The following is a 16,841-nucleotide window of genomic DNA, read 5'->3' on the forward strand; positions in this document are numbered from 1 at the left end:
GTGGGATCTCCCATACCAGATCCATGGGACCCACCATCATGCCCGCCCAGATGGGCCCTATCAACCCCCGCAACATCACCTCCCCCATGCATCTGGGCACCCTGTCTAGCAGCACCCACGCTCCTCCTGCCTCCACGACCACGAACTCTCCCCCCACCCCTAACTGGGTCGTCTCCGGCATCCATAGCCCGATCTACCCAGTTCCACTCACGCTAGCTACGACGTGTCCCAACTCGTGCTCTTCTCTCAATACGACGTCTGTCAGGAACATCCTCGACCCGGTCCATGTCTGGAAGTCGGCCTGCACCCCTCTGCGTCGCCTCATCTGGAATAGGAACACCTCTCGGATCCCCCAGTAACATCTCCGGCGACAAAAACCTCTTTCCGTGCTGATACCACCATGTCAAGAACTCATGTGACGGTTCGGGGTCGGGCACGATGTCAAACTGCAGAATGTGATCAGCACGCTCCTGCCAGTAAAGATGCCAATCGGGGTACTGTGCCGGGAACCAACGGTCACCTCCTCTCTCGTCCTTCGACATCAGGAAGTCGATGTTCAGGGCGGGAGACGGTATGGGCTGAACGCCGCCAAACTGAGGTAAAACTCTATCAACCTAATGCCACTCGACAACCGCAAAATAAATCAGGGACGTCCTGCATCGCCATAACATCGTATGCCGGGGCTCCAACACCTCAGGATGGACAACCTGCATGACGTCAAGTGCACTCCAACACCTCAGGATGGACAACCTGGATGACGTCGACTGCGCTATAGGGCATCCATATGAACTGAAAAAATCAAAATAAAATGGTTTGTACACTTAGTTAAGAGCTATAAACTGAAACAATGACTTCAGATGCACAAATGCTCTGCGTACTTACCTGCCGAGGCTGTAACAAGTCGATCTTCATGCGAGCCATCTGTACCCGAGGTCCCTTGTTGCTAATCCCAGGATTGTAACCAGACCATCTGCGTACAAGAAAACAGAAGAATTGGTTGCATAATTGAAAATAATAACAAGAATAATATATAGTACAAAACAATAACGGTACCTCGAGGCAAGGGGCAATATATAGTACAAAACAATAACGGTACCTCGAGGCAAGGGGCCAGCTGATCTCATCATACCCAGATGGTCTAAGTGTGGGAAACCTCCAGAAGATCCACGACTGTAATAACTGTAACGGGCCAGCTAACTTCACCACATGTCTGTTGGCGACTCGGCACATGCACCTGTACAGCCATGCTAGTGCCGCCGACGCCCAACTGTAGCGACCCATCTCCTCAAGCCGAGCAACATATGGTAGCCATCTGATGTGTATACGATTGCCGGACTTGTCGGCAAACAGCTGGGTACCCAATAACATCATGATATAGGCCCGGGCAAAGCGCCTAACTGTCTCCTCATCTGCCCCGTCTGGACACTCTGCAAATGTCTCCTGAAACCAGGTGTAGTTGACTGCGAATTTCTGCACCTGGTTCTCCGGAGGTAAAACACCGAGCAACTCATGGAACCACTGCCAAGCAGGTCTCCCACCCTCAATGTAAAGGTGGAAGTCGGTAAGGCAACCACTAACGTAATCTCCGTCGACTGGCAACCCCAGCTGGTATGCGACGTCCTGAAGCGTGATAGTGCACTCTCCGAACGGCATGTGGAAGGTGTGCGTCTCAGGCCGCCACCTCTCGACGAATGCGCTGACTAGGGGCTCGTCTAGTCGGAACCATCTGTCGTTCAGTCTCGCAAGATGGTAAAGTCCCGCCATCTGCAAGTACGGAACATACCTCTCATCAAGACGCATCCCCTGTTGCCGCCTAACGCTGGATATGCAACGACGAGGCTGGCCAGTACATAAACCGCATAATTAGAACAGATGCACAAACCACTAACATAAGCGATATATTTTATAAGGAACTAGAAAATAAATCATGATGGGCAAAAGATATATGAAACAAACGACCAACATTTTATACACAAACCGCTCACTCAAACCACGTGCCAATACCATTAACAAAAACATATGCATTTTCACGTTTATCATAATCCACTACCGTTAACCGCTAAACCATCAATGAATCCACTATCCAAAACCGTTAACAAAAACCAAGTACAAAAATCTATAACAAAAACCACTGGCCTAAACCACTTGCGTAAACCGCTAACAGTAAAATAAACCGCTAAAACAAAACCATTAACAAAAACCACTGTCCTACACCACCAACCTAAACCACGACCCCAAACCGCTAACCATCACTAAAACCACTATCCAAAACCATTAACACAAACCGCTTACAAAAAACAATTTCAAATACCACTAAAAAAAACTACTGGCCTAAACCACTTGCATACACACCTAACACTAGCCTACACTACTTTCCTAAACCACTATCCTAAACCACTAACAGTAACATAAACCATTATAAAAAACCATTAACAAATACCGTTATCATAAACCGCTTTCATAAACCACTAACCTCGTCGTTGATCACACAGGCGATATGAGCTACTCCATCCAAACGATAAAGCCTTTCCGGATCGTCCCCCATCGACAGAAACAGCCGCTCTGGTCGCACTCGTACTGAACGTTGGTCTTCTTCTCTGGAATTTGGTGGGGTTGGAGAATGAGAAAGTGATTCGAATGAACTTGGCTCGAACTCCTTTTATAGCCGAATCCCTTGTAATTCAAATCAAGTTGATTCGAATTACTATGCAACTCAATTTTCACCTAATTCGAATCAACTAGATTCGAACCTCTCTACTTTCCACTTCTCCTAGTAATTCGAATTAAGTAAATTCGAATTATGTTGATGTAATTCGAAACAAGTTGTTTCGAACTTCATTGGTTTTTTGCCTTCCTAGTAATTCGAATCATATCAATTCGAATTACATGTAAGTATAATTCGAATCATATTGATTCGAATTATATAGTAATTCGTCCTGGTTGATTCATGTATGGATTTTTGAATTGGCTGAATTAGGTAATTTTGAGCTCTCCTTGGCTCATTTGGGTTTTTTACCCTAAAATATTTGTAGATTATTTAAGTTGACAAATTCGATTAATTAATTCGATCCGATTTACCGTAAAAAAAAAGTAGGTGAGATTGATATATTTATTTGTCTTAATTTAATTATTTTTTACTTAATAATAATTAATAACAATTGTTATCCTGAGGATACTAACAATATGAATGATAATGATAATAGTTAGTATTATTATTACAATCGTAATAAAAAAAAGAAAATGATCATAATTATCAAAAAAATGTGAATAAGAATAATCGTAGTGAATATTAAAATAATAATAGTAATAACTCCTAAGTATAATACTAATAATAGTAATTACACTAATATAAATATGAATAGTTGAAGAATACTACTCCTTAGGATAAGAATATTTTTATAATTCAAAGAAAATATAAATTATATTTAGACTTTAATGATATTTTTTAATGAAAATGTTATTTTTAAAGAATAAAAAGTTTGAGGTGAACGAATATTTTTTCTGCTTCAAATTAAATTTGTTTCTTTGGAAAATAATGATGATGAGTTGTCAACTTAGTTTCAACCACTATAAACAATTTTGAAAGAAAGTCAAAAAGTTCAAGTAAATGAATTTTGTTGTAAAATAATTTTTTTTACAAAGGAAAAAAATAGGTGAATCAAGATTTATGGTACAAAATATATAAATGTCTAAAAATATTCATAAAATAATATTATAGAAATTAAACTAAAAAAGTCAATTTTAAGAATGAAAAATTTTTATTATTAAAAAAAAGAAATGATGAAAAGTAAAAAATCATAACCAAGACACTTAGTTGTCAGAAATTTGTTTCCTTTCATTTTAAAATATTTATGAACCAAGAAATAAAATATTCATTAATTATAAATGTTTCCTGTACCTTAAAAGTCCTGAAGATACTTTCACCATGGAAGAAGCCTCCCTAAAACATTGGTATACGTGATTAATTTGAAGAAACTAAGTTTTACCTAATCTCTACATTATTGAATAAAATTATGTAATTAATCCTTGAAACAACCTAAGTTTACAACTTTCTGAAGCATTTATATATAATTATTAGACACCAGTCTAATTTTATAGGCAAAATGTAATAATTTCTTTAATTAATTTAAAACTTTTGTGTGTATTACTTTTCCAACCTAATTTTTTTTCCGGGTCTTGTTTCCAACCTAAAGTTAAGTTGTCATATATCAGTTACTCATAACATCATAAACGGGTATGTACCAAAATAAACTAAACGGTGAACGCACTAAGTGACACAATATTTAAATTAAATTAAAGGCCACGTCCGTAAGCAATGATATTTCGAAGGTGAGGTGAACTTTTTAGCAATTGTGGAATTATGGACTTATTTATGGTATATTCCAATGCTTGTGGCAAGTTATAACCAAAACCTAAATGATTTTAAAGTATTCCCACCAAATGTAGTATATAGGTAGCTGCACTTAAGAGATTTGGGGAATGCCTTTTAGTGCAAGGCTCAGCATTTTCAATGGAAATTGCTTGAAAAAGCATCAACAGAAAAGAAGTATAAATAAGTTAATTAGGTACGCTAGTAGGTTAGCTACCTGCCAAGCTAAGCAGTTATCAACATAAGAAATTCAAGTTTTTGGGAGAGTGATGATGACCTCTAGGACTAGTAATAAAGTGAATGGGGTCAAATGACATGATTTTTGTTAAATATCTCTTTGGGATCGTTGCCCTCTTCCTCCTTCCCCCTCCTCTCCCTCCTCTTTCGCCTGGCGGGCCCCCCTCTTTTCTCGTTTTCTGCTCATCAGCTCAAATTGAAAGGTTTTAATAGGATTTTTCGTGTTTTTGGTAAAAGAAAAAGTTTTACCATACTTTTAATGAGCACAATCATTTTTTTTCGTATTAAATGTGGGGTTTTTTAATTTAAATTAAATAAATATAAAATTTACGAAAATACATAAAATACAGTATAATTACCTAAATATACAATATGTCACATCTCGATTATTTAGGGGTTTCAAAAAATTGAATAGATCTCGGTACTGAGATTCCTATCTGTATCACAAGAGCTAAATGGATGCTCAGTATCCAACGTAACACCTTTATTTTTAACACCTCATGATCATACTAAAAGTTCAAACATTACTTATCTCTAATCCATTAATTTAATATTATAATTATTTAATATTGAACCTCTGCAAATATAATAAATACATAAAATTAATCAAAACTTCTTAAATACAAATCATGTCCCTCTAAAATCTCAAAATGACAATTGACGAGAGATAAAGTCTCAATTAAATCAACAATAGAAAGTACAACATATATATAAAGTTTGTAGATCAATTGCGGTTTCGCGCCAAAACTTTCTGAACCTATCACTGAAAAAGAAATTCTATAGGAGGGTGAGAACATCGTTCTCGAAAGGGTTCTCAGTAAAGGGTTTAAGAATTGTTATAAGAAGATATGTTTAAAAAGAAGAATTGATTTCAAGGTAGTGATTATCGTTCGTCCTATGAATTTTTTAATAAAACCAACGGCTAATCATCCAAAACCTTTTCAAGAAACAATATTTAACTTTTCAGAAATCTAAAATTTTTCTTTTCTTATAAGAAAATCTTAATCAGTTTTCGAGACTGTATGAATGACCAACCTGTTCCAGGCATAGGTTCATTAAGTCTATACTGAACCAGCTTGATTTTTCATACTTTACTAGTACCTCAATCAGAAACCAATCACAGCCCCCAACTCAACCAAATCAACAATCAAGTCATCATGTCATGAAAGCAACCCTCATTAGCTTCACCGCCACCAACATGAAAGAGCTCTCAGTAACACTCACATACAATACAAACAAGAAAAACACAGATAGGATGCAAATACAACAAGTAGGCCAAATAGTAGATAAGCATAGTTAAACAGATAGGTAAACCAAAACAATGCACACCAAAGCAAAACATACAAATACATATGATGTATACCTATCCTATGGCTAATGAGCTCATTTGTCGGTTATACAGCCAACCCGATATGTCTTGGTAGCTAATCATTGGACAGTCCCTCTGTACGCGCATCCCCAAGCTCAAAATTATCCATGGAAAAAATTCCAAACTCATCCATGGAGAGAGACAAAGTCCCAAGCTCAAATTCATATATATATATATATATATATATATATATATGAACCCAGGGAGTTAAAGTGCCCGGTCACATCTTACGTACATAGGGTCAATAATTTGTCTCAATTTTGCAAGTCTCATTTACTTTTAGATCATTTTAATCATCAATTCATATCAATTCATATCTCATTGAAACACATCAAATTCGTCATTCCTCATTATCACACCTAGCATTCGGTTTGAAACCCAAGAAGTTAAAGTGTCCGATCACATTTACAGAGGGTCAACATTTTGTTTCAATTTTGCAAGTCTCATATACTTTTAATTCATTATCATCATCAATTCATATCTCATTTATAAATTCATTCAAAAATCATACTTTAAAATCAATCCTCGTCATCTTTCACTTAAATTCAATTATCATCGTCCATTCTCCCATTCCGTTCATTAACAATCCTAATTCAAAATATAATTCATTCCTTTCTAAGTAAATGAAACTCAAAACATAATCATTTTCTTAATAACTCAAAATCAAACCATATACCCCATAAATCTAGATCCTTTGAAATAGCCATTCAAACAAAATCTCTAATTTTTATAAAATTTCGACAACATTTCCTCTAAACCTCAGACTCTGTCACCCTTCTCGGATTCCATCCAAACATTCCTCAAACTCTTTTAAATCATTTCCAAAATCAAACCAATTCCAATATCTCAAATTATTTTCAGTTCTCAAAAATCATTCCCAATAAATCAACAATCAAAATCCAATATCTCAAATCCTTTTCAATAAATCAAATTCATTTCCAACATCAAAATATTCCAAATCTCAAGAAAATCAATTCGACAACCGTCAATTTAATAAAAATCAATCAATAACCTAAATTATTCAATCTTTTCAAATAATCAATAATTCAACCATACAAACAATTACAGTCGTCCAAAGCAACTCAAACCAATCCAGAAGACTTATGAAATCACAAAAATATAAATTTTGCATTAATATTGATTTATAACAATTCTCGAAAATAAAATGAGTTTAAGGAAAGTGCCCCTACTCGTTCCCGACTTAACTACATGACAAAACTTCGTTTTCTCTCGACCCGCAACGGTGGCAGCCGCAACCTTAGATTCAAACTACTTTCACAGCAATCACAGCAACTCTAAACGCAACATATAATAATCGTATAATAATTAACCCCCCAAAACCTCAGCGTAAAATAACAAAACAATTACTAAAGTGCTTTCAAAACAAAATCGCCTACCACAACTAAGAAAAAATGATTAAGCCATGTAGCGGCAGCCCCGGTGGTGTTTCCGGTGGCCAGCAGCTCCAGTAGTGACATTGACTGAATGACAGCTCCGGTAGTGACAATGACAGTATGACTGCTCCAAAGACGGTGTCGAAACAACGACGGCAAGCTTGACGGCGACCAAGGACGCGGTCCAACACAGCGACAGCCACGGTAGCAATTGCGACGGAGCATGCGACGGCAGCTGGGCGCGGTGACGGTGGTAGAACGGCAACCCAGCAGCAGCGGCTCCTCTCACCGTCCTCTCCCTCCATCAATTGGCGACGGCGACACGGGCAGGGTGCGATGGCGCAGGTGACACGATAGCTCCTGGCGGCTCCATGGACGATGACGGTTTGTGAGGAGTTTGGCGCGAAGCTAATGGCGACTCCCTCGCGACGGTGCAGCTGGCAGCAGCATCCTCTGGCTCTCTCTCTCTCTCAAACGCATCTCTCTCTCTCCTGTCAATTCTCTCCTGCGCTGGTAGTGCGGTTAGCTCCCTCTTCCCTCTCTCACATCACGACCCTCTCTCCTTTCTTTTCCCCTAATTTTAGTTTTCCTTTTTGTTTTCTTTCTTTCTTGATAGCTTAGCGTGGGGGGGAGGGTTAATGGGGAGGAGAGTGGCGGTAGGATAAAGTACTTAGGGTTAGGGTTTTGTGTAGTTGGGTTTGAGGTAATTTGGCAATTTCAATAAAATTAGGGCGAGTAGAGTAATAATTTGAAATCAAATTCAATCGAATAATAATATTTATAAAAATACTATTTAATTATCAATTTATAACTTATTTTCAAATAAATAATTAGGGATAATCAAGTTAATTTCCGTTGAAATCATAAAATAGAGTTAAAAATATAATTATTCAAATTAAAGCATATAGCATTCTCATTATTTTTTTTATTTTTGATTATTAAAACTTTTAAATTGATAATAAGAATGTACTCGTTTGAAGTTTTATTTATTTCATTTTTCGATCACGCCTTATCTTTCTTTTTCTTAACGATATGTGAGTATTTGCGATTTGCGATTTTTCTTTTACTCCTTTTTAGACTTCTAATTCCTTTCAATTATATATGCATTAACAATCCACTTTTAGAGTCATATTACCTTATCATCATTAACTTATGACTTGAGTATAAGAATTTGAATATTAGAGTATTACAAGGGGCGATGACTGAAACAGACCCAGCTTCTTCTCCTCATCGCGTCTGGTCTTCTCCTAGCGACGGTGTGCATAGCGATGGCCACAGGTCTGACAGCAGTGACAGATCTAGTGGCGACGGAAGTCACAGTGGCGCGAAACAGAGGCACGAACGGCAGCGATGGTGGCTGAGCTTTATGGCAACACACGGTGACGGCTCCAGGGGCGACAACAACGATCATTTCCTTTTGTCGAGCTCTCTCAACGCTTATAACTCTCTCTTGTGTGCTCTCTCTCTCTCTCCATCAATCGATGACAGCGATGTGGCTGTGACGGGATCTATGACGGTGAGGCGCGATGCTGCTGCGGAACAACCCCCTTCCCCTCTTCTCTTCTTCCTTCCGTCATAGCTCTCATTCTCGAACATATTGGTGGCTCTGTGTTTGGGAAGAAGGGGGTTCAACGGCTGTTGTTGGGAAAGGGAGGGTGTGTTGTGTTTAATTAAGGTTAGATTAGGATAAAATCAAGTATAAGGGCAATTATGTAATTTTTAGTAAAAATAGAGGTAATCCGGTAATTGAAATCAATTTTAATCTAATAATAATCGCCATCAGGATAAGACCTGCAACATGACAGACGCTCAGAGTATGCAACTAAAGCATAGTCAATCCATTCCTCAAGCTCTATAGAGAAGAATGATCTTATACCATAATTTCTTAAATATAATCTTAGTTAAATAAAATAAATTATAAATAATTTATTATTTAATTTTTAAAAATTTGGGTCTTACACTATTTCTGAATATTCACTGTGTAATTCTCGAAGAGCTATGACACCTCATTCTCAATTCTCTTTACATCTTGTTTTTTCTAAACAAAATTGAAAAATAGTATCACCATAATCAATTACTCGTAATCCATCCGATTATGATCTCCATAGGCATCCATAGCTAGCTCAATCATGCCAACAATAATCAATTTATCTGCCAAAATTTTTTCCATCAAATTTTTACTACATTTCTCTAAATCCTTTTTGATATTTGAATCATAAAAAAGAATTACTCCCTTTTGTTTCTCTCATTTATCCTCAATAGTGAGTCCCAACCAATCCCTTCCATAATGCTCTAGCAATTAGATCTTTTCTAAACCTCTCTTCTTTAACATGTTTTTGTAAAAATTAAGATTCTCTATTCAAAATTCTAGTGAGTACTAAACCACCAAATTCTAGCCGACCAATCAAAATCTTAACATTTCTTTTTAATTTTATTATTATGTACATATGCATGCATATTTTTATTTTTTTTAATCTTTCATACGCTTTAATCAGAGTGGTAAATTCTCTCCCATAGAATACGAAAATATTACTATTTTATTAGTGCAAAACTATATATGTTTACTATTATTACTGTTTGGTCACACACAATAATGTTCAACTGGACAATGCAAGCTAAGGGATTGGTTGGTTTGATCATTTTTATTTTTATTTTCACTGAAAATTGAAAACATAAATGAAAATGTGTTCCATGGCGTACATTAAAAAATGTTTTCAATGAAAATATTTTTTAAAATAAAGAAAGTAAAAAATGCCGTTTTAACATTTTTAATGTTTTTTTTTTATCTTTTTCTCGTTATAAATTGAAAATGTTTTTTAATAAAAATGCAATGGCTAAGACACGAACAACAATCAATTCCGCTAAATAACTAAAAAGGGGTCCAACCAATTCTTGCCAACTCTTATTATGCTGGACTCTAAATCCCATCAAACAATAAAAACACTTCCCAATTAACCCAATTTATCCTTTCACCATTTTCATCTATCCCCTTTTCATTATTGTCGTGCACATCCTTTTATTCACCCGTTAAAGTTTATAAATTAAAAATCATAAACAGGATAGGTTATAGAAAGTTCTTAAATCTAACTCAATTCTACTTTCTAACTTAAACCCTGATTTTCCACCTTCTTCCAATCCTTCGAAACTCTAGTGCATAGACAAGTAATACAGACAAAACAAACACAAGTAGAATACAAATACAGCAGGTAGCAATTATAGCAGGTAAGCATAATAGTTATATAGGCAGGCCCAATTAATGCACAATCAAACAAAATATACATATGCATATGATATATGTGTATCCTATTCGCCGTAAGCTCACGTGTCGATTAAACTACCTGGATCCGACACATTCGGTAGCTAACCCAGACATTTGTCTCTAGGTTGTGCATCCCTAGGAAAAAACTTTAACGAAGGATATTGCCTTTTTACCTTCTCCTTGAGGTATCATAAAGGAGTGTGCCTTTCCACATTGAAGGAGTGTGCATTTTCATCTTGCAACCAGAGAAGAATGTTGGAGAAACAATATGAAGGAGAGTGTCTTTCTACCTTTCCCACATCCACATCACGACAAGAGAGGAATCCTCCATCCTTAACTTGTCAACCTCGTGAGCGAGATGAAATCTCGTCCTCACCACGGGCGGGATAAAACGTCCGTCCCCATCACGACACCGCAACCACGAGCAAAAAGGGTTGGAACCTCCGTCCCTGCCTGGTGCAGGTGCCAATACAATATTCAAGGTAACACGCAAGCGGGATTACACCTAAACCTTGCCATCTCAGCCAATCCAGCCATACCCAGTCATCGTAAATCTCAACATTCACCTCTCAATTCAGTCATCAACTATACATACATCATCATCAATTCCGCACTTCCTCAACCATATTTCACCACTTCACAAACTTTCTTAACTTTCAAGTTACCTCCCCTTTCTAGTTCAACCCCCTTTACTATTATTACAACTCAATTCTAGGGTCTTAGAGAGTAAAAATAGAGGTTTAGAGATTCAAAATTATGTTTAAATCACAAAACTCAAGTTGCTGTAAAACAGGGACCCACATACGCGAACCATGTCCCATGTACATAGAAGTGTGATTTTTACCATTTCGCATACGCGACATGCTCCCGCGTATGTGAGCACATCTAGCCATACCAAACGGCCACGTCACGTGTACACTCGTGTACGCGAACCTCCCCAAAATGCCAAAAAGTTGTTAGATGAGAATTTTGTTTTACACACCGAACTTCCAACGCGCATAACTTTTTTGTTAAAAATCATTTTTCATCCGTTCTTTAAACGATGTAAACTTCATAGACCTAATTTTCATACAAAACAATTTTGAAAAAATTGAGGGTTTGAAAGCTGAATTATGGCCTGTCAAAATTCGGTTAAAAGTCATATTTTTCCTCAAAATGCCAACCTTTATTTTCACCAAATTTTCATTTTCAAACCAAACCATTATCAACCAAAACACTCATAGTCAATACCAAATGCTTATCAACCAATTCTCAATTCCTCAACAATTCAATTCTCAATTCCTCAACTCATTCAAGATTCTCAATTTAATATACTTGAAGCCAATACTCATCAATAATTAACACAACAACATTTCTACATAAACTGCTAACTCATACTCATTCAACCAATTCATACTCATACCTAACCGATTTTCATTTACTCCATGATCCATCAATACGCAAATTCATGAATTTCAACCGCAAGAATTCATAATGAACATAATCTCATACTCAATCATTAAAGTATCATCAATAAATCACCAATCATCAAGGTTAATCAATCATTAAGGTTACTAACTCATAACATACATACATGCTTCAACCTATCTTATGGTTATCTAGCCTAAATTTTCACAAGACATTATATATTACATACGAGAAACCAAAACTATACCTTGGCCGATTCCTCCCTAGCTCGAGATGTCACAATTGACCACCGTTCCACAAAACCCAAGGCTCCAAACCTCTCCAAACAGAATTTTCAGCTACCAAGTCCAAGACTCAAGCTTCCAACTTTATAAGTTTGCCACCAATATATATAATTCAATCTAATATCATATAAACACCACTAAATCAATATAGGGCTTGCTATATACACAATTTCACAAGGGTTAAAGATTTTTCACCTTACCAACGGGATATTGGGACAAGACCCGGCAAGTCTATGAAGCTAATTTGGTCCTAAACACCGAAATTACACAATTTCTCAACACCAAGCTCAATAAATTTTGAAATTAAGGGCTAAGATGATGGGAGCGAGAATGAGGCTTACCTACCAAATTGTTTGGTTAGAATGGAAGAGCTCGACGCGGTGAATCGATCGGAGTTCCGGATTGGAAGATATGTGGATTTGAATGGAGAGTTAGGGTTTGTTTCTATTTATTTCCTTTTCCTTGCATGTTTCTGTGTTCTCTAAATGGGGAAAGAAGAAGATGAGCTGAAACTCATATGTATTAAGGAATTGGGTTGGGTCTTGGGTCCTGTTCAGGCCCGGTTTTATCAATTCGGTCCGTTCAGCCCAATTTTGGGCCAAATCATTTAAAATTAGTGTCAAAATTTATATTTTAATTATATCTACTTCTCTAAAATATAAAATTTAAGTTTCTAATTTTTTTAAATAATAATTAATTTTTGGTTAATTATTTACTAATTATCCGAGGTTTACATCCTACCCCCTAACAAAAATTTTTGTCTTTGAAAATTTGTTTCTTTAAACTCCATATATTCTTCCTCTTTTCCAATGAGAAACTCCTCAAGTTCCCATTCAATAGGGTCCAATGGTTATTCTAGAGGTCTCAGGCTCAGCCTTTAGGTTCAGCTACAAGGGTTTTTCTAACTTCATCTGATATATATTCGAATTTTGGAATCCAAAGGCTACACACTTCTCACTACATTGATGCTCCAACCCGCACTCGCTGCGTCACTCTGATCATTTATCATTACGATCTTAATCATTAATCCATTCGACCGAAAACTAGCTTGAATTTCTTTCTCATGCTAACTAGACGTTATCAACCTTTACTTTAGCTGCACGGGTTATAATTCCATTAGTTGTTTCTACCACCAGGTCCATTACCACCTCCATCACCGTTACTAGTTTGTTTGCTCCATCCCTTCAGCAGAAGCCTGCACAGTAGCAACCATAGAATCATCCGTATTACCTCAGTCACGTTCACGAGACATCATTTGGGTCTTATCCACACCGAACAATTGATATTAAGGTGATCAATCTTAATATCTAAAGTTTAGTGTTTTGAATCTCCAAAAGTAATGCTCATGAACATTTATGCTATATATGTCAAGCAGACATCCTAAATAGCATGTACACACAGCTAGAGTATACTCAGAAGCATAATCATTCTATTCTCCAGGCTCTACGAGAACAAACTGCTCTGATATCATAATGTAACACCCTACCGCACAGAGATTTATGCTTAAGTCGTAAAGCAGAGGTGATGTGGTATTGCAACGTCTAAAATAAAAATATATATAAAATAATAGTTGAAAGGAATTTATACCAAGGAGTCTTTAGAGGAAAGATTAAACAAAAGTCGCAAAACAAGAAGCGCAATGCTCACGTAAACGGAGACTTGCGTACGAAGAAAACTAAAGATACATATGTATAATAAGAGTGGAGTGTCAAGGATATAAAATATTCAAGCTCTGGGCTCAATCTGCCAAGTTAAGGCTGACTGAAGAATATTTACATAAGTATATACAATCCCAAGATCCAAAATAATCAAAACAGACCCTATGTCTCCATCAAAAGCCTCTATGAGGCACAAAAGTAAAACATATATACAGGAACAGTCCTATACATGTATATATATCTAAACATAGCAAAATACCAAATCCAAAAGTCCCACTTTGCTACAGAGTAAATCCAGATGCCTAGTGAAGTGCCTCTCAACGTGCATCTGAAAAATAACAACACTGTATGGACTGAGAATTAGAGGTTCTCAGCATCGTAATGATGCCCACATATATAAGATATAATGTCCCAAGAAAGCTAGAGATAATCCTAAAAGTCCAATAATCAGATTTAAATCTTAAAGTTTATAAATTGAAAACCATAAATAGGGTAGGTTATCTAAGGTTCTTAAATCCAACTCAATTCTACTTTCCAACTTAAACCCTGATTTTCCACCTTTCTCCAATCCTCCAAAATACCGGTGCACAAACAAGCAATACAGACAAAGCAAGCATAAGTAGGATACAGATACAGCAGGTAACAATTATAGCAGTTAAGCATAATAGTTACATAGGCAATCCCAATTAATGCACAATCAAACAAAACATACATATGCATATGATGTATGTCTATCTTACTCACCGTGAGCTCATGTGTCTGTCAAACTGCCAAGACTCGACACATCCGGTAGCTAACTCGGACATTTGTCTCTAGGTTGCACATCCCCTGGAGGAACTTTAATGAAGGAGAGTGCCTTTCCACCTTCTCCTGGAGGTATCAAGAAGGAGTGTGTCTTTTCACATCGAATGAGTGTGCCTTTTCACCTTGCAAACCAGAAAAGAATGTTAGGAAAACAATATGAAGGAGAGTACATTTCCACCTTTCCCACATCCACATTATGATAAGAGAGGGAATCCTTGATGAACGGACAATTTATACGCTTTTTGGCATTGTTTTTAGGTAGTTTTTGGTAAGATCTAGCTACTTTTAGGGATGTTTTTATTAGTTTTTATGCAAAATTCACATTTCTAGACTTTACTATGAGTTTGTGTATTTTTCTGTGATTTCAGGTATTTTCTGGCTGAAATTGAGAGACCTGAGCAAAAATCTGATTCAGGCTGAAAAAGGATTGCTGATGTTGTTAGATTCTGACCTCCCTGAACTCGAAATGAATTTTCTGGAGCTACAGAACTCCAAATGGCGCGCTCTCAACTACGTTGGAAACTAAACATCCAAAGCTTTCCAGAAATATATAATAGTCCATACTTTATTCGAGCTTAGATGACGCAAACTGGCGTTCAACGCCAGTTCTATGCTGCATTCTGGAGTAAAACGCCAGAAACACGTCACAAACCAGAGTTAAACGCCAAAAACACGTTACAACTTGGAGTTTAACCCCAAGAGAAGCCTCTTCACGTGTAAAGCTCAAGCTCAGCCCAAGCACACACCATAGTGGGCCCCGAAAGTGGATTTCTGCACTAAGACTTATTTCTGTAAACCCTAGTAACTAGTCTAGTATAAATAGGATTTTTTACTATTGTATTTTCATCTTTGGATTATCTTTTGATCCTTTGATCACATTTGGAGGCTGGCCATTCGGCCATGCCTGGACCATCACTTATGTATTTTCAACGGTGGAGTTTCTACACACCATAGATTAAGGTGTGGAGCTCTGCTGTTCCTCGAGTATTAATGCAGTTACTATCATTCTTCTATTCAATTCAGCTTATTCTTATTCTAAGATATTCGTTGCACTTCAACATGATGGATGTGATGATCCGTGACACTCATCATCATTCTCACCTATGAATGCGTGCCTGACAACCACTTCCATTCTACCTTAGATCGAGCGCATATCTCTTAGCCTCTATTCTGAAAGATCAGAGTCTTCATGGTATAAGCTAGAATTATTGGCGGCCATTCCTAAGATCCAGAAAGTCTACACGTTGTCTGTGGTATTTCGAGTAGGATCTGAGATGGAATGACTGTGACGAGCTTCAAACTCGCGAGTGTTGGGCATAGTGACAGACGCAAAAGAATCACTGGATTCTATTCCAACATGATCGAGAACCGACAAATGATTAGTCGTGCTGTGACAGAGCATTTGGACCATTTTCACTGAGAGGACGGGAGGTAGCCATTGACAATGGTGAAACCCAACATACAGCTTGCCATAGAAAGGAGTAAGAATGATTGGATGAAAGCAGTAGGAAAGCAGAGATTTAGAAGGAACAAAGCATCTCCATATACTTATCTGAAATTTCCACCACTGATTTACATAAGTATCTCTATCTTTATTTTATGTTTTATTTATCTTAATTTTCGAAAACCATTATAACCATTTGAATCCGCCTGACTGAGATTTACAAGATGACCATAGCTTGCTTCATACCGACAACCTCCGTGGGATCGACCCTTACTCACGTAAGGTATTACTTGGACAACCCAGTGCACTTGCTGGTTAGTTGTGCGAAGTTGTGACAAAGTGTGATTCACATTTGAGAGCTCCAATTCTTTGGCGCCATTGTTGATGATCACAATTTCGTGCACCAAGTTTATGGCGCTGTTGCTGGGGATTGTTTGAGTTTGGACAACTGACGGTTCATCTTGTTGCTCAGATTAGGTAATTTTCTTCTTATTTTGTTTTCAAAAAGTTTTCAAAAATCTTTCAAAATTTTTTCTTCTTTTTTATTTTTCTAAACATAATTTTTGAAAAAAAATTAATAAAATCATAAAAACCAAAAATATTTTGTGTTTCTTGT

At 37.0% G+C, this 16,841-nt stretch overlaps 1 protein-coding gene across 1 annotated transcript; it reads right to left on the bottom strand.

Annotated features, from left to right (window-relative positions):
• Positions 1 to 212: 212 nt before the first annotated feature.
• LOC107489323 (protein MAIN-LIKE 1-like) lies at positions 213 to 2,358 on the bottom strand. Its single transcript, XM_021143842.2, has 4 exons — positions 1,097 to 2,358; positions 883 to 970; positions 736 to 789; positions 213 to 614 (listed from the first exon to the last, which is right to left on the bottom strand). Exons 1-4 carry the CDS (start codon positions 1,798 to 1,800, stop codon positions 213 to 215), a joined length of 1,248 nt encoding a protein of 415 aa, XP_020999501.2. The 5' UTR covers positions 1,801 to 2,358.
• Between the last annotated feature and the right edge of the window lie 14,483 nt (positions 2,359 to 16,841).

The sequence above is a fragment of the Arachis duranensis genome, chromosome 5 (assembly GCF_000817695.3).
Source record: "Arachis duranensis cultivar V14167 chromosome 5, aradu.V14167.gnm2.J7QH, whole genome shotgun sequence".
NCBI classification, from domain to species: domain Eukaryota; kingdom Viridiplantae; phylum Streptophyta; class Magnoliopsida; order Fabales; family Fabaceae; genus Arachis; species Arachis duranensis.

Coding starts and splice junctions, on each gene's coding strand:
- LOC107489323 (XM_021143842.2), bottom strand. CDS start 1,800: ATGCGTCTTGATGAGAGGTATGTTCCGTACTTGCAGATGGCGGGACTT. Junction 971..1,096: donor AGCTGGCCCCTTGCCTCGAG/GTACCGTTATTG, acceptor TCTTGTACGCAG/ATGGTCTGGTTACAATCCTG. Junction 615..735: donor TCCAGGTTGTCCATCCTGAG/GTGTTGGAGTGC, acceptor GAGTGGCATTAG/GTTGATAGAGTTTTACCTCA.